Source organism: Terrapene carolina, unplaced genomic scaffold, assembly GCF_002925995.2.
Source record: "Terrapene carolina triunguis isolate 2854851 unplaced genomic scaffold, T_m_triunguis-2.0 Scaffold88, whole genome shotgun sequence".
NCBI lineage: Eukaryota > Metazoa > Chordata > Testudines > Emydidae > Terrapene > Terrapene triunguis.
Window position 1 is genome coordinate 27846516 of NW_020664439.1, and position 23289 is coordinate 27869804.

The window sequence follows — 23289 nt, forward strand, 5'->3', positions numbered from 1 at the left end:
CAAAATTCAGTTAGAAATCCAAAGTAACTGACTCCACTGATCCAAAGTAACTGACTCCACTGAAGCCAACAGAAGTTTTGCATTAGTGAGGATTGACTAATAGCTTCATAAGGACCTCAGGATTAGATCCAATGGGAACAGCAGGTGCTTGGCACATCTCAGGATCAAACCATAATTTATTACTCAATTTACTTATTACTGTGGGAAACAAGGCAATTTGGGTTCACAGGGAAACTTGTCTTTGTTTGTGATCCACCTGGGTTTTCTCCCCAAGTTTTGCTTTGAGAACCACATGTGAATGTACCCAAAACTCAAAGCAAAATTCAGTGTGAACAATGAAATTGCACCCAGTTTTTTGATGAAAAAACAGGAAAAAGTAGGAGTTTCTCATGGTTTCAAGGTAAATACAAACTGACCCAGGTCTATATGAAACTGGCTAGGTTTGTTCAAAAAGTCACAAACTGAGAGTGTTACAAGTTTGTACCTGAACCCATGAAATGTACATGAGAGTGACCATACTGGGCCAGACCAATGGTCCATAGACTCTGTAGAGGGGTTTGGCCGGGACTCGTCCCTCTCCGAGGCGGCGGGGAACCACACCACCTCGCTACTTCCTTTCAGTTGTGATGCGGAATTAGCCTGGCCATGGGAGTCTCTCGCACAGCAGTAGTAGAGGCAAAACATAACAGTTATTCACACCCGGTCAGCAGGCAGTAGTGAGTCACAGGCTCAGGCCCTCAGGCAGGGGCTGAGCAAACAGTTATATTTATCAGGCCCAGGCCCTGGGTCAGCGCAGGGCAGCAAAGAGTCAATGGCTCAGGCCAGGGCTGAGCAAACAGGTAAACAGCAAGTCCAAACTCCTGCCTCCGAAGGGCCTGGGAGAGGGGGAGACTGCCACCCACAAGTTGGGTGTCAGGGAGGACCCAGACCCACCCACTCCACTCCGTCCCAGCCCAGGGCCCTAGCAGCGGCAGAAGACCTGCTGCTGTGTCAGTGGGGATCCTGGCCGCAACACACTGACATGAGCTCTGGCAGTGCTGCACCCCAGCTAGGGTCAGCTGCCCCCAGGCTACTTCCTACTCCCCCTCTAGAGGTACCTGGGTCCAGATGGTGTCCTCCAAGGGGTCAAGCATGATGGGCTCCTCAGGGTAACTGGCGAGAGGTAGGCTTGGCAGCTCCTCTTGGTAACTTGCGAGGGACAGGCTTGACAGCTCCTCCGGGCTCTGGTTGGCATCAGGCATCGGCTGGTCCGGCCAGTCTTCGGGTCAGCCGCCGATTGCCGGGGTCTCCCAACCAGGAGGTAGACCACAGGCATCTGGCCTCTCCAGCGACTGTTCTTCTAGTGAGCTCTGGGGTTGGGCCTTTATACTTCCTGTCCTGCGCCTTGACCTCTGGGGGGCAGGCGCAGGATTCACTGGCTCCGCCCACTTTGGTGTCCGGAGAGGCTCGTCCCTCTCCGGCGTGACAGGGAAACACACCGCCTCGCTACAGACCCACATCCTGTCTTTCGACAGTGGCCAATGCCAGATGCTTCAAAGGGAATGAATAGAATGGGGCAATCATCAGGTGATCCATGCAGTTGTCCAGTCCCAACATCTGGCAATCTGAGGCTAGGGACACCGAGAGCATGGGGTTGCATCACTGACCATCTTGGCTAATAGCTATTCCTGGACCTATGAACTTGTCTAATTCTTTTTGTAATCCAGTTATAGTTTTGACTGTGCATTGTGTGATGAAGTACTTTCTTTTGCTTGTTTTAAACTTGCTGCCTATTAACTTAATTGGGTGACCCCTGGTTCTTATGTTATGTGAAGGGGTAGATAACACTTCCTTATTCACTTTTTCCACACCATTTATGATTTTATAGACATCTATCAAATTCCCCCTTGGTCGTCTCTTTTCCAACCTGAATCGTCCTAGTCTTTTTAATCTCTTCTCAGATGGAAGCTGTTCCATACCTTTAAATCATTTTTATTGCCCTTCTCTTGTACCTTTTCCATTTCTAATATATCTTTTTAGATTTAGGTCGACCTGAACATGCACACAATATTCAAGGTGCATGCAATCCATGGATTTATATAGTGGCATTATGATATTTACTGTCTTATTATCTATCCCTTTCCTAATTGTTCCTAACATTCTGTTAGCTTTTTTGACTGGTGCTATACATTGAGCAAATGTTTTCAGAGAACTCTCCACAGTGACTCCAAGATTTCTTTCTGGAGTGATAGCAGGTAATTTAGACCCCATCGTTTTGTATGTATAGTTGGGATAATGTCTTCCAATATGCATTACTTCGTATTTATCAACATTGAATTTCATCTGCCACTTTCTCACCCAGTTTTGTGACATCCCTTTGTTACTCTTCGCAGTCAACTTTGGACGTAACTATCTTGAGTAATTTAGTGTAGTCTGCAAACTTTGCCACCTCACTGTTTACCCCTTTTTCCAGATCATTTATGTATATGTTGAACAGCACCAGTCGCATTACAGATCCCTGGGGGACACAGCTATTTACCTCTCCATTTTGGAAATGGATTATTTATTCCTACCCTTTTTTCCCTGTCTTTTAACCAGTTACTGATCCATGAGAGGACCTTCCCTCTTATCCCATGACTGCTTACTTTGCTTAAGAGATTTTGGTGAGGGATCTTGTCACAGGCTTTCTGAAAGTCCAAGTACAGTACATCCACCGGATCACCCTTGTCCACACATTTGCTGATTCTCTCAAAGAATTCTAACAGATTGGTGAGGCATGATTTCCCTTTACAAAAGCCATGTTGACTCTTCCCCAGCATATTTTGTTCATCTATGTGTGTCTGATGATTCTCTTATTCACTATTGTTTCAGCCAATTTGTCTGGTACTGAAGTTAGGCTTTGCAGCCTGTAATTTCCAGGATTGCCTCAGGAGCCTTTTTTAAAAATGGGCATCACATTAGCTATCCTCCAGTCATCTGGTACAGAAGATTATTTAAGTGATAGGTTACATACCACAGTAAGTAGTTCTGCAATTTCATATTTAAGTTCCTTCAGAACTCTTATGTGAACACAATCTGGTCCTGGTGACTTATTACTGTTTAATTTATCAGTTTATTCCAAAAGCTCCTCTTTTGATACCTCAGTCTGGTACAATTCCTCAGTTTTGTCACCTAAAAACTAAAAGCCTAAAAAAGAATGGTTCAGGTGTGCCACTTGAATAGCACTTGATTTGCCAGAGTTTATGCTCCTTTTTATTTTCCTCAGTAGGATTTGATTTCCAAGTTTTAAAGGATGCCTTTTTGCCTCTAACCACCTCTTTTACTCTGTTTAGCCACAAAGGCATTTTTAGTCCTCTCTCTATTCTTTTTAATTTGAGATATACATTTAATTTTATTTGAGCCTCTATTATGGTGTTTTCAAAAAATTCCATGTAGCCTGCAGGCATTTCACTCTTGTGACTGTTCCTTTTAATTTCCATTAACTAGCTTCCTCATTTTTGTGTCATTCTCCTTTCTGAAGTTAAATGCTACTGTGGTAAGCTTCTTTGGTATTTGGTATTTCCTTTCTCCTCTGCCTCCAAGCATGTTAAATTATATTATGGTCACTATGACCTCCTGGTAAATGGCATTCAGTTTCAGATTTCTTAAGAAAAGGCTTGTATAGCTCTATTTATTACTGTGACCTTGAAACGTCGTATGTGAGGGATACTGTACTCCCAAACTTGCATTCTAAGGCCATAGCGGGGTGCCAATACCAGGTGCCCCAGAGGGAATGAACAGAACAGGTAATCATCAAGTGATCCATCCCCTGTCGCCCATTCCCAGCTTCTGGCAAACAGGCTAGGGACATCATCCCTGTCCATCTTGGCTAATAGCCATTGATGGACCTATCCTCCATGAACTTATCTAGTTCTTTTTTGAACCCTGTTATAGTCTTGGACTTCACAACATCTTCTGGCAAGGAGTTCCACAGGTTGACTGTGCGTTGTGTGAAAAAATACTTCCTTTTGTTTGTTTTAAACCTGCTGCTTATTAATTTCATTTAGTGACCCATAGTTCTTGTGTTATGAGAAGGAGTAAATAACACTTCCTTATTTACTTTCTCCACCCAGTCATGATTTTATAGACCTCTATCATATACCCCCTTAGTTGTCTCTTTTCCAGGCTGAAAAGTCCCAGTTTTATTAATCTCTCCTCATATGGCAGCCGTTCCATACCCCTAATCATTTTTGTTGCCCTTTTCTAAACCTTTTCCAATTCCAATATATCTTTTTTGAGATGGGGCAACCACATCTGCACGCAATATTCAAGATGTGGGCATACCATGGATTTATATAGAGGCAACATGATATTTTCTGTCCTATTATCTATCCCTTTCTTAATTATTCCCAGCATTCTGTTCCCTTTTTTAACTGCTGCTGCACATTGAGTGGATGTTTTCAGAGAACTATCCACAATGACTCCAAGATAGCTTTCTTGAGTCGTAACAGCCAATTTAGACCCCATCATTTTATATGTGTAATTGGGATTATGTTTTCCATTGTGCATTATTTTGCATTTATCAACATTGAATTTCATCTGCCATTTTGTTTCCCAGTCACCCAGTTTTGAGAGATCCTTTTGTAGCGCTTTGCAGTCTGCCTGGGACTTAACAATCTTGAGTAGTTTTGCATCATCTGCAAATTTTGCCACCTCACTGTTTACCCCTTTTTCCAGATCATTTATGAATATACAGACCCCTAGAGGGGGTCTTTACTATCGTTTCAACCAGTTTGCCCAGTACTGAAGTCAGGCTTACCGCCTGTAATTGCCGGGATCACCTCTGGAGCCCTTTCTAAAAATTGGCGTCACATTAGCTATCCTGCAGTCATTTGGTACAGAAGCTGATTTAAATGGTAGGTTACAGACTACAGTTAGTAGTTCTGCAATTTCACATTTAAGTTCCTTCAGAACTCTTGGGTGAATACCATCTGGTCCTGGTGACTCATTACTGTTTAGTTTATCAATTTGTTCCAAACCCTCCTGTAATGACACCTCAATCTGGGACAGTTCCTCAGATCTGTCACCTAAAAAGAATGGCTCAAGTTTGGGAAAACTCCCTCACATTCTCAGCTGTGAAGACCAATGCAAAGAATTCATTTAGTTTCTCCGCAATGGCTTTATCGTCCTCGAGTGCTCCTTTAGCATTTTGATTGTCCAGTGGCCCAATTGGTTATTTAGCAGGCTTCCTGCTTCTGATGCACTTTAAAAAAATTTGGCTATTACTTTTTGAGTCTTTGGCTAACTGTTCTTCAAACTTTTTTTGGCCTTCATAATTATATTTTTACACTTCATTAGCCAGAGTTTATGTTCCTTTCTATTTTCCTCATTAGGATTTAACTTCCACTTTTTAAGAGGATGCCTTTTTACATCTCACTGCTTCTTTTACTTTGTTGTTTAGCCACGGTGGCACTTTTTTGGTTCTCTTACTATGTTTTTTAATTTGGGGTATACATTTAAGTTGAGCCTCTATTATGGTGCCTTCAAAAAGTTTCCATGCAGCTTGCAGGGATTTCACTTTTGGTGCTGTACCTTTTAATTTCTGTTTAACTAACCTCCTCATTTTTGTGTAGTTCCCCTTTGTGAAATTAAATGCTACAGTGTTGGGCTGCTGTGGTGTTTTCCCCACCATAGGGATATTAAATTTAATTATATTATGGTCACAATTACCAAGCGGTCCAACTATATTCACCTCTTGGACCAGATCCTCTGCTCCACTTAGGACTAAATCAAGAATTGCCTCTCCTCTTGTGGGTTCCAGGATTAGCTGCTCCAAGAAGCAGTCATTTAAGGTTTCAAGAAATTTTATCTCTGCATCCCATCCTGAGGTGACATGTACGCAGTCTATATGGGAATAGTTGAAATCCCCCATTACTATAGAGTTTTTTATTTTAATAGCCTCTCTAATCTCTCTGAGCATTTCACAGTCACTATCACCATCCTGGTCAGGTAGTTGATAATATATCACTACTGCTATATTCTTATGATTAGAGCATGGAATTACTATCCATAGAGATTCTATGGTACAGTTTGGTTCATTTAAGATTTTTATTTCATTTGATTCTATGCTTTCTTTCACATATAGTGCCACTCCCACACCAGCACGACTTATTCTGTCCTTCTGATATATTTTGTAACCCTGGTATTACTGTGTCCCATTGATTATCCTCATTCCAGCAAGTTTCTGTGATGCCTATTACATCAATATCCCATCTTATTATTTAGACTTCTAGCATTGGTATATAAGCACTTTAAAAACATGTCACTTTTTAGCTGTCTGCCATTACATGATGTAATTGAATGGGACTTCTTTTTCATTTGACTGTTTCTCATCGGACCCTACCTGTATTTTATCATCTTCCATCCTCTCCTCCTTACTAGGACATAGAGAATCTCCATTAATAGATCCTCCCCTAAGGGATGTCTCTGTCCAAACCACGTGCTCCTCCGCACCTGTCAGCTTTCCCCCAGCCCTTAGTTTAAAAACTGCTTTACAACCTTTTTAATATTAAGTGCCAGCAATTTGGTCCCATTTTGGTTTAGGTGGAGCCCATCCTTCCTGTATAGGCTCCCCCTTTCCAATGATTCTTAACCCTTGATAGTGTGACTAAGCATATAATTATTATTCACATACAGTTCAAAATCCTTTTTGAATCCAACTAAGCTCATTGTTGCAATAATATTTTGTGGCAATGACTTTCACAAGTGGATTAGGCACAACCACTGAAGCCCATGAGCCCCATGAGAGGGGAATGAAAGTAGAGGTTGGCTACTGCGGGAGAGAAGCAGACTCATGACTCAGAGACGGGAGAGAGCTAAGAAAGGCTTCTGACAGTGGCAGAGAAGCAGGTGAAGGACACAGAGCAGAAGTGGAGGGTGATGGAAGAGCGATGCTAGGTGATTAGCTGGATTTGTCAAGGAAGCTTCTATATTAAATGTTGGTATCAACGAAAAGTAAGATTAGAATTATGGTGAACCTTGGAGAAAGCCTCCTTCAAAGCAATTACTATTTGTCACTGGAGTCATGCACACCTTCTTTGCCCTGAACTGATTTTTCCATCTATTTCTCATACTCTTTAGATCACATGATGAAAAAAGGCTCTGGTATCCATTTCTGCATATTACTGCGATACTAATTCCTGAACACTATACAACTGCCAGATCCTTTCTCTTAGCAGTAACACAAAAGCAATAAGATGGATTTCAGACAAGGTATTTTTCGCTTTATCTTGAAGTTTTGTGCCTCCTAGTACACTCATACATACACTGTGGTATCTAGTGCAGGGATTCTCAACCTTTTTCTTTTGGAAGCCCACCCAACATGCTATAAAAACTCAGCTGCAGGGGGAGCACTGGGCTTCAGCTCGGGGGGAGGGGGGGGTTCTGCCCCATAAGGTGGGGCTCAGATGCCCCATTGGATGGGGAGCTCAAAAGGTTTTGCCCTGCAGGGCAGGGGACTCAGTGCTTCTGCCCCTTGGAGCAATGGGACGGCTTGGTGCTTTAGCCCTGTGGGGCTGGAGGTTTCAGCCCTGCAGGGAGGCTTCTGCCGGGGCTTGGGGCTCTACCCCACAGAGCGCTGGTGCTTGGGATGCCGAGCTTTGGGCACCAGGGCTCGGGGCTCCAAGCAGCCCGGCTTGGTGGACCCCCTGAAATGGCTCTCGGACCCCAAGTGGGCCGTGAACCCCTAGCTGAGAACTGCTGATCTAGTGAACAGGTTCTGCCCACATGGCTTATTCTATCTACAATCTAATTGCTTTGAGATCAACTTCTACCACCACAACAATGTATCTGCATTTAAAATGTTCAGTCAGTTGCACTACACACATTGATTAAATAAAATTCACAAATAATCTTTGCTGTGGAGCAAACTATGAGATTCCCGGGTCAAATGTCATCCCAAATAATCTGCTCTGGACCAGAGAATGCACCTCCACATTGAAGAGAACTCCAGACCTTCCAGTAAGCTGTGCAAAGCCAACAACTCTGTCAAATCCCATCTATATATACTTTCTTCCATTAAATACAGACAAATATACATTAATGTAGTAGAACAATTAAAAATAATTTGCAAAAAAAATCTCTTCCTCAATGCCCTGTTCCTAACTAAATCTGACATGCCATGGTTCTGGAGTGGTCTTTCACCTGCTACCACACCAGATTTAATCTTGGAAATGCTCCACTGCTGAAGATAAATACTGTATGCTCATTTTCAGAGCTTAGATTCCCCCCACTTCCAGCTGGAAACTCATCTGCCTCCCAGCTGCTGCTCCCTCCCCTGAGTAAAATGGAACCTTCCTCACTGCCCCAACCGCCTCCTTTTGAGAGCCAGAAATCCCTCTGCCAAGCCTGAAGTAGAATGCTTCACAGTCCCTGCATACACGGTGCAGCCCCATCTCATTCACCATGCAATCTGTGCACTGAATGAGGCAGACTCCTGTAGAAAATATAGTATGTGATCACGTAACCGAAGGTTGTATTGTAATTCATCCCACAAGAGGCAGAGTTAAGGCTCTGTGGGTAACTGTTGTTTCCTAGCTTTGGGTGCTTCCCTTTGTAACTTTAACATTCTTTAATGTCTTCTTCGTATGGAACATGTAATATGATGCCGGCTAGTAAACACCAATATCTCATACAGCAAATACTCTATGGATGTTGAAAACTCTGGGTGTGGCAGACCCAGTGTGATTCTGCCATGTGCATGTGGGAGTATGGGATTTAGGGAGACTGTAGCACACTGATGAGCTGTGTCCTGTCAGGGCTTCATTCGCACTAGCATCCAAGAAGGTCTTGGGGTTGGGAGGGACAAGGTCAGGGCCCGTGGATCTGCAACAACATGGATCAACTGACCAAACTGCCCCATAAGAAGCACCAGTAATGGGGCTCCGCGGCTGCAGTAGTGACTGTGAGGCAGCTTTGCTGCTATTCCATGGAAGTGAGGAGGGTTCTGTCTCTCCAGTCCCCCTCAAGGAACTCCTCAGCACACAGTCTATTTATCAGTGTTGAGTGCAGGTTGTGCACATTCATGTGTTGGAAATGGAGTTAATCTGTTAGAGTCATCTCTAAACATAATACTCTAGTTAAACATTCTTCCTAAATAGCTTTTCATGGCTAATAAGATATAAATAAATCATACAGCCCAACAGTTTCCCCACTGTCCATAAATCCATTAGCTCCCAAACTCTCCCAGGCATTGAGCCAAATTCTGTTCTCAGTTTCACAAGTGCAACTGCATTGATAGCTCTGGATTTGCCCCAGTCTACCTGAGAACAGAATAAGACCCTTTGTCTCCATTTATCTTTTCACATCCATATTTATTAGCCTTCTCCCTCCCCCTCAATAAACTGTCTTAGTTTTAAATCATGGTTCTTAGCAGCATTTTGAAACCAAGACCTTCCCTGATTGAAATACTATTGATGAAAACACAAATAACTAAGAAAAGAGTGCTAAACACAAGAATTCAGAGTTCCCTTTTTTAATTTGGAATTTTAATCTCTGAAGTCCATAGCAACATCTGCTGGTGGAATAATATAAATGCTAAATTAGAGCAGGTGTCAGCATATCTGTGATTATATCTTAAGGACCAAGTCTTGTTCCACTTCGGTTCTTACTATTAATAGCACTGTTTTCCCAAATGTTAGCATACAAGCTAAAATCCTAATATATGCTAATGACATTAGTCTTGGCTTTACTGATCCAGACAGACATTTCTTTTGTCAGTAATATTCTTCAGTCTGGATTTTATTTCCTCAGCAATGTTACATGTTTTAAATATATTCATCTCAAACTGGCCCATAAACAGAATAGCCATGCTTTCCTCCAGCAGCATGGTTAATTTTGGTAGTAACTTTAAAATTCATCGTGCTGATTTTTCCCTGCATCATGCTACAAGCACCTTGGAATCCTGCACTGGCAACACTTGCTAATGCGTGTGCTAATCATGCCTGCTATGGCTTCTCAGAAATGCAACACATTACAAGAAATAGCCATTGACACAACAGTAAATTCATTTCTTTTACCACATTTTGTCCTATTGTGAAATAATGTCTATTAAAGTCTTACTCAAACCACAGCTATAATGCCACAATGGGTGAAGCTTTTACCGGACTGTTATGGGGAAGATGGCGGGGTTTGCCTCTTTGTAATATGAAATAGAGGGTTCACCCCACTAAACCCTTGGGTCTCCAGGATTTGTTAGAGGCCAGGACTATCCATATTGACTCTGGGGTCTCCTGCTCACCCGCTTCAGCTCCCTGGCAGCCTGGTACGAATCCAATGGAGCAGTCCTGCTGACCTGAACTCCTTCACCAACCACTTCTCTAAAGAGAGGGGATTGGGAAACTTCCACTGCACAGATGGATTCCACAGAAGAGTTAAGACACTCTGAGGCCATTTTAATTTGTAAGTGGATTCCACACCAGGCTAGAAAGGAAGAGCAATAAATATAGTGCACCTGTCTGCCCAACCTACCAGCTCCCACCCCTCCTAGGTCCTGAGACAGAGGAGAGGGCCCCCCCACTTCCACATGGAAAAGGGAAGACCTGTGCACAAAGACCCTTTCTGCTCACAGATTTCTGTGGGATGATTTGGCCCACTGTTGTTTCATGAACATCACTGTAAAATGGTTGAAAGGCAGTACTGGTTACCACCTGCAGGCATGAAAGAACAAACTCTCACCACAGTTTATAAGTATCTTAATGATTTGGTATCAAACTGTTTAAGGAATAAATTAGCATCCATTTTAGCTCTCTCTCCATATAATACCATAAAATAAATGGATCCCAAAGATTTTTAATATATACAGAATGTACATGCTTGGGTTAAGACCTATCATCTTTAGAACAACATCACCACAGTAATCCGACCAGCTATTATAACTCACTGGCAGCATCCTTATCTGGAAAATAAGGCCCTATTGTAAACAGAATGATTTCAACTAAATCACATTACCCTTTAAAAATATGTAATAATATTTTGCTTCTTTACCATAATAATTTAAACCCACAGAGTAAAATTTCAATAATTTAGCCACAGAATTCTTACTAAAGACAATAGCGTGTATGGGAATAAAACTCCATTGCAATGCTTTAAAAATTTCCCTCAGACTCTTTCACAGAACAGGAAGGACCCCCCGCCGCGGGTCTTCAGGGCACTTCGGCGGCAGATCCCGGAGCGGAAGGACCCCCCACTGCCAAATTGTCGCCGAAGACCCGGAGCGGAAGAAGCTCCGGGGGCCCAGGCCCCGCGAGAGTTTTCCGGGGCCCCCGGAGCGAGTGAAGGACCCCGCTCCAGGGGCCCCGAAAAACTCTTGTGGGGGCACCTGCGGGGCCCGGGGCAAATTGCCCCACTTGCCCCCCCCAGGCAGCCCTGTCTTGCTCCCACAGAAGTCAGTGGAATTTTGCCATTGGCATAAGTAAGAAGGATAAAGGCCTGATATGCACAATATTGTCTCATATTACTATTTATTATTTGCAGTCCATTCACATGTGAATGGCCTAGGCACTGTCTATACACATACATAGGATGACATAATCCCTGCCCCAAAGATCTTACAGTCTACCATAAAGCTTCCTAGTCAATAAGGCTTATCAAATACTGTAAGCCTTTATATACGTTACGTGAAATCTTTCTCTTTATACAATCTAATATTAGGGCCTGATCCTGATAAATCCATGTTTGGGGTTTTTGCAGGATTGGGCCCGAAGTCTTATAGCAGAATGAGCAAAATATTTGTACCTTGAAGGACACTTTTCACAATTGCGTCTGTGTGATCAGCCAGCAGATCTGCTTTGGTAATTGCAGCTAGGGATAGGTAACTTGACATGTTTCTGCACAGTTCCTTGTTACCCCTCTGGAGAAATTTCACTGCCACTGGGACAGCTAAAGCCATTATTGGAGGTCGATTGTAATTCTGTGAAAAAAGGAGGGGACACTGAAAAATAAGCAGCTGAAAAAATAATTAAAATCAAGTTTAATGCTGACAAAATTTGAAAACCAGAAATCAGGTGATCAAAAAAACAACTGTATAAAACACAGAGAAAGGTTACACTAACGTCAGGCTTTAAAGAGGGAAAACAGTAAGACAGGAAATGTCAAACTACTGCAGCTTTAGGTGCTAACGTACCTATTTCCTACTTCAACAACTGGAGTAACAAACATACTATGTAACTGATAATAAGAATGATACTAGAATGTTGACAGCTGTAACATACAGTATTTTATCCATTCTGGAATGAGTAACTCCATCCTGCAGCAGAAGAAATGAATGGAGGGTAGAGTACAATATGCTGTTGACAGGTGAATTATTCACTGTACCAAAAGTGATATTGTCACTGGCATATCACCTCAATTCTTTCATTGTACACTGTGGCCTTGTCTATACTGGGAATTAGCCCCAATTTCATCAGTCACTAGCCAGTAATCAGTGCAGGTGTACTCATGCAAACAAGGAAAGCTGCAATTTGTGGGGATGCAGATTACCCTGATTTCAATCAGGGATAAGTCTTCAACAGTGCGAATCGTGACTTTTCTTATCTGTACGAGGGGTTTGCTCTGGTGCAACTGCACTAGGTTCTGGACACCAACTGCTAAATTCAAGGCTAATCCTCCATACAGACAAGGACGGCATGAAGTGACAAATCCTACATTCCTCAAAATATAAGCATCCAATGCTATAATGTCCAGTTGGGAAACAATGTACATATTTGTAATCTGGGTCCAGTTCTGCTATCATTTATGCTGATATAAACCCAGAGTCACTTCACTGAGCCAAGTAGAGCTGATTTACACTGGAATGATTGAGCTAGCAGTCTGGATCTCTTGTTTTGGAAGCACTCAGAGGAGAACATTGCTTTAGAGAGGACTCAGATTGTATTAAAAAACCCACAAATGAGCTAAAGAACATTATTGACATTGCAGTGCATTCATCAATAAGAATATCATGGTTAATATTCTCACTAGTCAAAGAATAACAGAATTAGAGCGAAGACCTATTAGGTCCCTCTCCTCCAACCCTCTGCCAATGCAGGATTGTTACTTATAGTACATTATATTGTCTTGTTTTTTTTCCCCAAGCAATGGTGCTTCCAACTGTTCCTTTAGGTGCATGCTTGTCAACCTGGCAAGCCGGAAATGTGGGCTGCAAAATGTGGCAAAGCCCCAAAATCAGGGATATACAAAAATTATTCCTGCAGGAGACCCAAAATGCTGTGGGATTTATTCCTTTTGTGTAAATGACTCTTTCTGCAACCCCAGTTTCATGAGTCTTTATTTTTGAGGTAAGTAATTTTCAACAATAATAGTAAAAGTGTACAAATTTGGGGGGGGGGGGGACAGCGGGGAGACATAGATAACTTTGGGTTTGGAATGACATCCCTTGAAATGAAGGACACTTGATAGACTGTTCCACAGATTTAATTTAATCAGTTTACCATCTGGAATTATTTTCTGATAATTTGACTGTTTTCCTTTTATAATTCCATACAATTTCTTTGTACCCTCCCCCGGTCCCTTCACAAATAACTCCTATCCATGATGTTTAAAACCATCTACAAATATTTCAAGTGTGCTATTTCTCCCTTAAGGCCAAACTCTGTCTTCCAAAAAGTGCACACAACTTCAAATGAAGTCACTGTGGGTTGCATGTGTACCTAGAATTTGATCCTAACAAGAGATATAGCAATCTTTAAATGTTTGGAAACACCAAAGACAGCCTATGGTAAATGTTTAGCCAACCTATACACATCTACTGTCAAATTATGTTTTCCATTAGAGTACACATACATAAACTCTCACTGAGGTCAATCGGACTTGTGTCCAAGTAGCTGAGGACTTAATTGAGTCATACTTTCCTTTACTCTTCCCTTGATTATTCCTTCATCCTCTAATTTTTGTGGCTTTTTTCTAAACTCCCTTCACATTTGAACATCTTTCTGACACTGTAGTACATGACTGTCTTTGAAATTATTATTAATTATGTGTTGTTAGTTTTGCTAGTATCTACGAACCACAACAAGTGATCAGGGCCCCACCGTGCTAACTCTTATACAAGCACATTAGCAAAACAAAAAGAAATACACTCCAAAGAAATCTGAATACGATTCAGTCTGGAGCAGCTTTGAGTGAAAAAGTATACATGTGAACAGAAAAAAAAATATTGTGGTTCCATGTACATAATTCCATTTGGCCCATTTCTGCTTCCAATGAAGTCAATTGGACTTTTGCTGATAGCACCAATGGGAACAGGATTGGGCCCAATGAATCATATTCCCTAGTTTGTTAAGTCTTCTTTGTGTTGCTCAAGTGCTGCAAAACAGCCCCAACCTGGCTTAACTGGCCACATGAGGATTCCCTATGTTAGGGGAATCTTCAGGCAGTATGGAGTGTCATAGCAATTCCTACACTGCCCCTTTCTTGTAAGAGTTGTGGCCAAGGGGAAAAGACTGTGGTCAGGGTACTCTATGTTGTTCCAGCATCCCCAGGTTCCGGGACAACCCTTTGGAGCCATCAGCATCTGGCCAAAAGAGTGTGTATATTGAGAAAGGTCCTTACAACTAATGGAGTTTTTACATAGCAACATGTTTAAATCCACATAATTCCTTATTACTTATGACTGGGACAGGCTTTTGTCAAATTCTGCCTTCAAGTTATATACCCATCCCCACCCCCACAACACCATTCACTTCAGGCTCTTTGGTTGGCATGTAGCTCTTTTATGAAAACAGAACAGAAGGGGAAGCTCTCTATAATAAGGATGATAAAATACTTAGCTGCCGGAGAAAATGTATTAATTCAAATGGAAGCACAGAGTAAGGTTTCAGCTGCCCCTAATAAATATCTGTACATGAGTGTTCACTTATGAAAATATGCAGGTGACAATGAAAAACAGATTTCAATAATATAATGTAACAAAGTTTGCAAACCTTGGGGACCTGACTGCTGCTAATATCAACAGAACATGTAACATTCAACCCAGGTGTGAGATATTCATTACTTTTCCAATTGTCCCTCATGGATTGTATAAAAACTCAAATTGTTCTTTCTTCTGTAAAGTAACACATGGTGTAGCTGTGATTCTAAGAGCAGCAAATGTATTTGAAGAAGTTCTCAGCTTTGATTTTTTTTTAATTTATTCTGAGTGATTTTTTTACATAAAAAAAAGAATACAGTAAACACATGGAGGGTGGATTGCATAATGCCCCATGACGGGTGGGCTAACTATGGCCCGTGGGCCAGATCCAGCCCACCAGCCATTTTAATCCAGCCCTTCAGCTCCCACTGGGGAGCAGGTTCTGGGGCTTGCCCCACTCTGGCGCTCCAGCTGGGGAGCAGGGTTGGGGGCTGCTCCATGCAGCTCCTGGAAGCAGCGGCATGGCCTCCCTCCGGCTCCTATGCATAGGGGCAGCCAGGGGGCTCCACTCTGCACACTGCACCTGCCCCAAGCGCCACCCCCGCAGCTTCCATTGGCCGGAAACCTCAGCCAATGGGAGCTGCAGGGGTGGTGCCTGTGGATGGGGCAGCGTGCAGGGTCACCTGGCTGTGCCTCTGCGTAGGAGCCAGAGAAGGGACATGCCGCTGCTTCCAGGAGCTGCTTGAGGTAAGCGCCGCCTGGAACCTGCACCCCTGAGCCTCTCCCTGCACCCCAACCCCCTACCCCTGCCCTGATCTTCCTCCTGCCCTGCAAACCCCTCAGTCCCAGCCCGGAGCACCCCAAACTCCTCATCCCCAGCCCCACCCCAGAGCCTGCACCCCCAGCCAGAGCCCTCAACCTCCCACCTCAGCCCAGAGCCCCCTCCCGCACCCTGAACTCATTTTTGGCCCGACCCTGGAGCCTGCACCCCCAACCAGAGCCCTCATCCCCTCCCACACCCCAACCCCAATTTTGTGAGCATTCATTGCCCACCATACAATTTCTATTCCCAGATGTTGCTCTCGGGCCAAAAAGTTCGCCCACCCCTGCCCTATAACCATGGTGAACTTTGGCACATCCCAGACTTTCAAACATGCATTGTCATCTATCATAAATGTCTGAACTATCTACAGAAAGAGAACAATTGGATTTGATCATCATTCATTAATGGGGAAGTGTCCCAGTAAATATATTAACATTAACTAAAGGTCGAATCCAAAGCTCATTGAAGTCAATAGGTGTCTTCCCATTCACTTCAGTGGGTTTTTAGTCTGGCCCTTACGGTGTGTACTCTGAACTAATTGAATTTAATGCTAACAAATACAATTCATCTAGGAAATAAGCAATGCTTTATTTTGACAATGTTATAATAATAAGCAGAGTTAAGACAATGGAGACTTGTTCTGCTGATCTCAGGAATTATATTCCTGGACAAGATCAATACCAATCTGAGCTTCAGTTAGATTTTTTTTTCTTTCTTCATTGTGAATATTCATTTGGCACTGTTCCCAGAGTTTGGGAAGTGAAAAGAACAGACCTGGGCATATGGACGATTGTAAATTGCTATTTCATTGAAGTGAATTCAGATTTGGGGTTCTTTTTTCTTTAACTTTTTTTTGTTTCTTTTGGACTTTCAATGCTTCCAACCAAGAGCCAAACTAGATGATGAATCTCAAGAAGTTTTAAGGACAACATGTCATAATGAGGACCTTGTGGCAACTATTTGAGCAGTAGTCTGGAGTAGACAGTAACACACCGCGGCCGTTAGTACTCTTGCTTCAGCTACTACAGGGAAAGATTGAGTGACACACACCTGAAGATACCTCATTGCCAACAACCAGCATTTGCTGGGCAGATGTAGAGAAGTTCATTTAAAGAGCAAGTCTGAGTCAAACCTGGCACGTTGCTGCCAGATGGTCAATGCAGAAGGCAAATTGGAAATAATAAGGGAACTATACGAAGGGATCTTAGCAATGAAATGCAGTATGTAGAGCTGACACGTCAGTGCTGGGAGAAGTGGGTGACTCAGACCAAATAGGGAAGACTGACTGGCCAAGGAAACAATGGTGTGCTGGGAAGATTCAGCATGGGCCAGCCGAGGAAAACTACACAGATAGGAGGTACCCATAAAACAATAAACTTCTCAGACAACTCCACTTCCCTCTCCTGTAACAGGCTCTCAGTGAATTTCGGTTTCTTTCTTCCATTCCAGCCTGCTTCAGCTTCCTCATTTTTACTGCAATTTCTCTCCCCAGCGAGGAACATACCCAGGCTGTACAGATTACGGTCGTTGATGGGTCCCCATTAATAGTCTCCCATTTTGAGTAAACCATTGAGGATTATTTTACCAGGGTTAGCACAAATAATGGCTGCAGTAGTTGGATGTCCAGGTCAGCCCAACAATTCATAATTCAGCCCAAGGGGTCACAGAGAGGTAAAAGGGCAGCTGTTCCATAGGGTTCGCCAGGGCTAATACCTAGGATACTCCCTCCAGCCTATCCCTCCTAGGGGCAATTAAACCCTGGCTGCAGATTCCACCACCTACCAGAGCTCACTCAGTTCTTCTGTCTTATTGGGGCCTCCTACACAGTGGCCTCTTGCCCTCCACATGTGCTGTACTCCTGTTGCAGGCCGCTGCTGTGCATGTATGTTCCCCCTGCTGCTGGCCTCCATTGACTAACAGTCTGCTTCCTGCCTGGCTGTCAGCTTGTCAGTGCCAACTCTCAGGCTGCCTGCTGCTGGGCCTTCTCTCCGGAGCCTGCTCCCAGGATGCTGCACCCGACCTGCTGCTCCAGCTCATAGAAAGCCTCTGGTTCTGTCCTGAACCTGTACTCCAAACTCAGGATATTACTTCCTTCACCGCTTCTCTAGACATTATGGTGCCCTCTACTGAGCCTTTCTTTCCAGGTCAACCAGGGCTAGGGGTAGGTGTTGTAGCAGAGTTAGTATGGCGGCTGGATGAGTGTGTTCTTTAGGATACACACTCACACAGCCCACAAAGGGTGTAACTTCTTCCACAAGTGAAGGCTGTTCAGGGGTGTGTCTGCTCATCCCCCCCTCTGCACCTAGCGAGGAAAACATTAGGTAACGGCGGCACCAGCAGCAGGAGGGGAGGTTCCTCTGTACCCTTCTGTACTGGTAAAGAGACACGGCTGCTTTGCTCACTGAACTCATGCCTGCCTCATTATTCTGTAGCTTGTGCCCGCTTATGCTAGCTCACCAAAAGGCAGACAGTGAGGTAACTTAACAGTACCTAATACTAAGCATGCAGATTTATAACAATATGTAACCTTGGTTTCCTGAGAGTGGTACCCCAGCGATATACATTTCACAAAGCAGAGGAGATGAGTAAATAACAACAGAAAAAATACTATCAGGATACATTAGCAAATATGGGCACAGTACTCCGACTTTAACCCTATTTCTGCCCGGAAAAACATTTCACACCATTGAACATAGCTATGTGTTCTCATTGAAGCAGGCAACTGAACGTTGACAACCAGCCTGTTGCATGTAATTTTTCCCACCATTGATACTGACCTTCCATTTACTGTACACAGAAACTATTATGTAAATGAGTCCCACAGCACTTTATATGCTCTACTGGAGAAACATTCAGGAGCCGGCTTCAATTAAAACATATGACTGTTCAAAAACAACTACTTATAGGACAAAGATTCTCCAAGCAGACAAAGGATCAAAATCTGAGCTGTGTGTTCAAGGTCAGAATTTGGCCCATAGATTAGTTTCCAATATTACATCTGGACTCCGCATCACAACTGAGCCTTTAAATGGGATCCTCACTCTTGAAATGCAACATTTCTATCAGCTAAAGGATCCTCTTCAACCTTTGCCCCAAATGATACTTTTCTTTCAAAGAGTCATAATTGCCTTGAAAATAATGGGTTTTGAATGAAATGTCTTTCCCATCTGCTGCTGCTACAATACTATCCTTCACACTTTAATTTTTATGTAAGATGCAAACGTCTAGGGTTCATGCAACATTAAGATTGAGAAATTCACCACACAGGAAATTTCAAAAGATAAGAATGCTGCCAAAACATTTTTGGCCTCAATGTACATCATATACATTTAATAGTATAAATTAATATGAAGCTCCAATTCTTGGCTTTTTCAATAAATGTGAGCACTCCAATACACCCCAAGAGAGACTAAGTACAGCTGCTATTAAACTATGACACTGTGAGTGATAGGGTATTTCTTGTGATCCAGGCTTACCTGCAAAATGCAACTCATGATATCAGATGCAATTTTTGCATGTGGTGTGTCCTCATCTTTTCCTGAAGGTTTTAGATTGTGCTCTAAACACGACTCCCAGAGAGCCACAAGTGCCTTTCCATGTTTTTCTATGGATGCAGTCTCCCTGATAGCAGTGGTGATTCGAGTGATACAGATTTCCACCACTGCCTGGTCATTGTCGTTAGTCTGGTAGTCCTAGTTTTAAAGAAAATACGGGTTTTAAAATTGTATTGTGCAAATGAAGTGTCATCCTTTAAAGAATGCCACAAAATGAACCAGAAGATGTTAAGTTAATTTAACTCTCAATATTCTTCATGTCATCTATACAATAAATAAGTACAATATTGAGAGCAAAACTCTAATCATGTCATAGGTCTTTAACTATTCCAAGTTGTAATTTAACACAAAGGAATAATTTGTGCTCCTACAAAAAAATATGGATTAAATTATTAAGACTGTGAATTTTTGTAGTCCCCCATTTTGAAGCTGTGGCTTCCCTGTTCAGTAGATGTGAATGTATGTGCCTTGAAATCCCTGGTTTATATTTTTTCTATTTGTATATTACTATAATATTAAAACATTTAAATGTCAACTCTAAAAAAATTACATCCAGGAGTCCAAATAACTTGTATTATGCAATTATTTAGACTCACAGATGTAAATGGAGATATTTCAGATTTACACTAGGAACAGAAATCGATTCAATAGGCCTGATTTTCTATTTCCCTGCATGCTGTGTAGTTATTTACATCTGTGCAAACTAGATACAAAATGCTACCAAAACATCCATTTTGTACTAGTGTAAATGACTATAATGGAGGCTCAGACACAGTATATACAACAACTAACCCTCATGCTAAACTATAATATTCTACCTCAAAGAGGCACAGAGGCCAGACACAAGCTAAGTATTCATCAAAAAATATGTTACTTTTACCTGCTAGGGATGGAAATATTTAAGAATTTGGGCTAAATTCAACATTCATTTACAAAAGGATAATTCTGGAGTACCTCTATTAAATCCAGTGGAGTAATTAAATCCACTGGTGTAAATGAGCACATTGGATGTACGTTTTAAGCTTTTGGGGTGATCAGTTGACCTACCCTACCACATATATCTGATCCTGCAATTTGGCTTTTCCTCCTTGCAATTCCATGAAATCTCTCCTCCTCTTGTTAAAAAGAGTTTGCTTTATTTTTTAAGATAAAAATTTGATAAAAGCAGAAGTAGAATAATATGGAGATAGCCAGTAAGGTGTTGGCCGGAAACAGAAACAAGCAAGAGATTCATACTTAAGTTTGCATTTGTATTCACTAGCTGCCTTTTGGCCATAGAAAGATGTTCAGCAGAATACTCTGCAACTCTAGGAGTCTCCCCACATACCTGGGAAAAATAAATACACCTCGACAGCTCAAATTCTGAATTTAAAAATTGTGAGAAGCCTTGCTCCAGAGCAATAATGAAGTATATCACTGAGCACTGCTGCCCTCTAGTGGGAATTAGCCTTAGGGAATTTAGAAGCACAAGAAATCCTTTGTTCTTTAGGATGTAGTATGGTTTTGCAGTTTAGCACGAAGTATCAGTGGCAAATTCAGTCCTTTTGTCTCAGAGGACTATGATGGGAGGGATATCTGGAAATGCTGATAATATGCCATTAGTGGAAATATACCAGGAATAAGTGGAGTCAAGAGCTAAACTAATTTGAATAATGTTCTGGAAAAATGTGCAACGGTAATTGCTGTCAAAGAAATGACCCAAGGAAAGAATTGTCTCTGCACAATGATTTCCCTAATTGATGATTTAGAGCGTTTGTGGCCACAAGCAACAGTGTGTTCAAAAGTTCTGAAAGTTAGAGTTTGGTATGCTGCCAAAATCCATTTAAAATCACTCTGATATCCAGAAAAGTGCATGTACATTTGCTGGTTCAATATATTAGGGTCTTGTTACAGCTGACAATTTCTCTTCTGCAAGCTGATGTATATTCCAATCAAAAGTGGTCACTATGGGGATTTAAGGGTTTGCAAAATGGCTCAGGCTCAAGGCCGCTCTGAAATATAATTAAGGAATGGATTGGGCTGACCCAAGCATTAACACAAGTTATGCTTTAGTCAAACACAAGATATTGGACTCAATGAAGGGGTAACTGGGTGAAATTCAGTCACCCATGACATACATGAGGTCAGATTAGATGATCTAATGGTCCCTTCTCACCTTAAACTATATGAATCCATGGTACAGAAGAGTTAGAGAGATCTAAACCGATAAACAAATAGTTTCTTAAAATGCTTTCAGAGTATCTTATCTTTGTCTGTCTCCTACCAACTCCTGCAGTACTTTAGCAGCTGAATTCAGCAACATCACAATGTGGCAAGGAGGGAGGGAAGTTTGACTCTATAATAAGATAACCAAAGCAATAAGTAACGAAATAATTGAAAGAAGCTACTCATGTGAGAGGAGGGGTGGGTGAGAGGAGTGGGAGAAAACTTAGAAGAAAAGGGCAGGAGGAAGAGAGAGAGAAAGAAAGAGGTGAAATTGAGAAAAGGTGAAAAGCTAAAAACAGAATGGATTGAGAGAAAAGAAAATCAAGGCTGCCAGGGAGCGGGTGGGTGAAGAAAGTGTCCATGTCTTTGTGTGATAGCAACGTATAGCCCTGGAATGACTGCGTCTGTGAGCACTTCCCATTCATTCTCAGGTCCTCCAATCAATATCCATCCTTCAGCCTTTGGATCCAACTCCCTTCAGTGTGCTAGTTTTCATACTCTCTTTTGGTCAGATTAACAAAAGATCAGTACTGGACCATGCTGATAGGTTATCTGTCAGCCGCTCTGGGAGTCCCACACAAGAGCAGAAGATAAGCTGGCAAAGAGAGCACACTTGAAGACATGAACTGATGGCTCAGAATACGGAGAATTTAAGCTCTCCTCACAAAGAGTGCTGAGTACCAGTTCAACCTATTATTTCTTATGCTGCTCTGTCTCCTTCAGAAGCTTATAAAATGCTGTAACGGAGCTGAGAAAACCACCAATGCCGGGACTCCTCCTGTTAAGGGCAATTCCATCAGAACAAAATTTAGAAGGGCTGCTGATCTGGGTGTCATCCTGTCAGAAATGAAATGATGGCATTTATGTTCTTGCCCTACGGCACATGCATTCTTTATTTCATTCATAGCCATAGCATGACTTTAACATCTATTAATCATGTATTAACCCTCAATACACTATAAATGGATGCTTAATATGAAGTGTGACTAAGATCAGTTTAAATTATTTTTCTTAAAATAAAATTCAGAAGAATGAGAACTGAATGCAAGAGCTGAAGTCTTTGAATCTGACATTTTGTTTAGGACTTTTGTGGTTTTTAAAGGGTTAGATTTATTATCTGTTTTTGGTGTTCTGCTTATTCTGTCATTTTTTCTGACCTTTCTTTTCATGATACATTATCTCATGCAGAAGGATGGGGGAGCATGTCTTACTTACTGGAGATGAACTAATTATTTTTATTTGCTCAAGAGCTTCTGACAGGCTTCCTTCTATCTCAGCATCATCTAAGGAGAATAGATCCCCTGCACGTGAAAGGTCCTTTTGTCCCAAAACCAGCCCAAACAGATGATGCATGGCTTATGTGTTCTGCCAGTCAGACAAATCTCTGCTTGTACCATGTGCTTCAGTCAAATGAGGCTGGTGATGTAGCAACCCATAACCTAGTCAGCAGTTTATTAGGTACAGTAAACCTTTTGCACATTTTGAGGCCTCTTCTGCCACGATCTGGAAAAAAAAAATGCACATATTAGCAAAAGTCTGGGAATGTCACCCTGTGATTCACCAAAGATTTTTCAATGACTGCTTGTGAAAGGTACTTAGCCCCTCATTCAGCAAAGTACTTAATAAGCATGTGCCTAACTTCAGGAATGTGAATAGTCAAAAAAGTTAGGCATCTGCTTAAGTTTATTACTGAATCAGAGTCTACACAGATAGCTATAAAGAAAGAAGCCTTCTCTATTTCATTCTATTCAGGTTGTTATACTATCCTCATCACCATGATATCTGAGCACTTTCCAAAAGGGTATTAAGTGCCACGATTAACATCTGTCACAGATGACTCTTTT

The 23289-nt window shown here is 42.1% G+C and overlaps 1 protein-coding gene across 2 annotated transcripts in view; it reads right to left on the reverse strand.

Annotated features, from left to right (window-relative positions):
- Positions 1-22798, reverse strand: part of VEPH1 (ventricular zone expressed PH domain containing 1) — a 133511-nt gene extending 110713 nt beyond the window's left edge. For both annotated transcript variants that reach the window (XM_024192677.1, XM_024192676.1), the window contains exons 1-3: positions 22661-22798; positions 19163-19378; positions 11752-11926 (exon numbers count right to left, since the gene is read on the reverse strand). In XM_024192677.1, coding sequence (XP_024048445.1) covers positions 11752-11926; positions 19163-19378; positions 22661-22798 — 529 coding nt within the window. The remainder of the gene's footprint in view (positions 1-11751; positions 11927-19162; positions 19379-22660) is intronic.
- Positions 22799-23289: the final 491 nt, after the last annotated feature.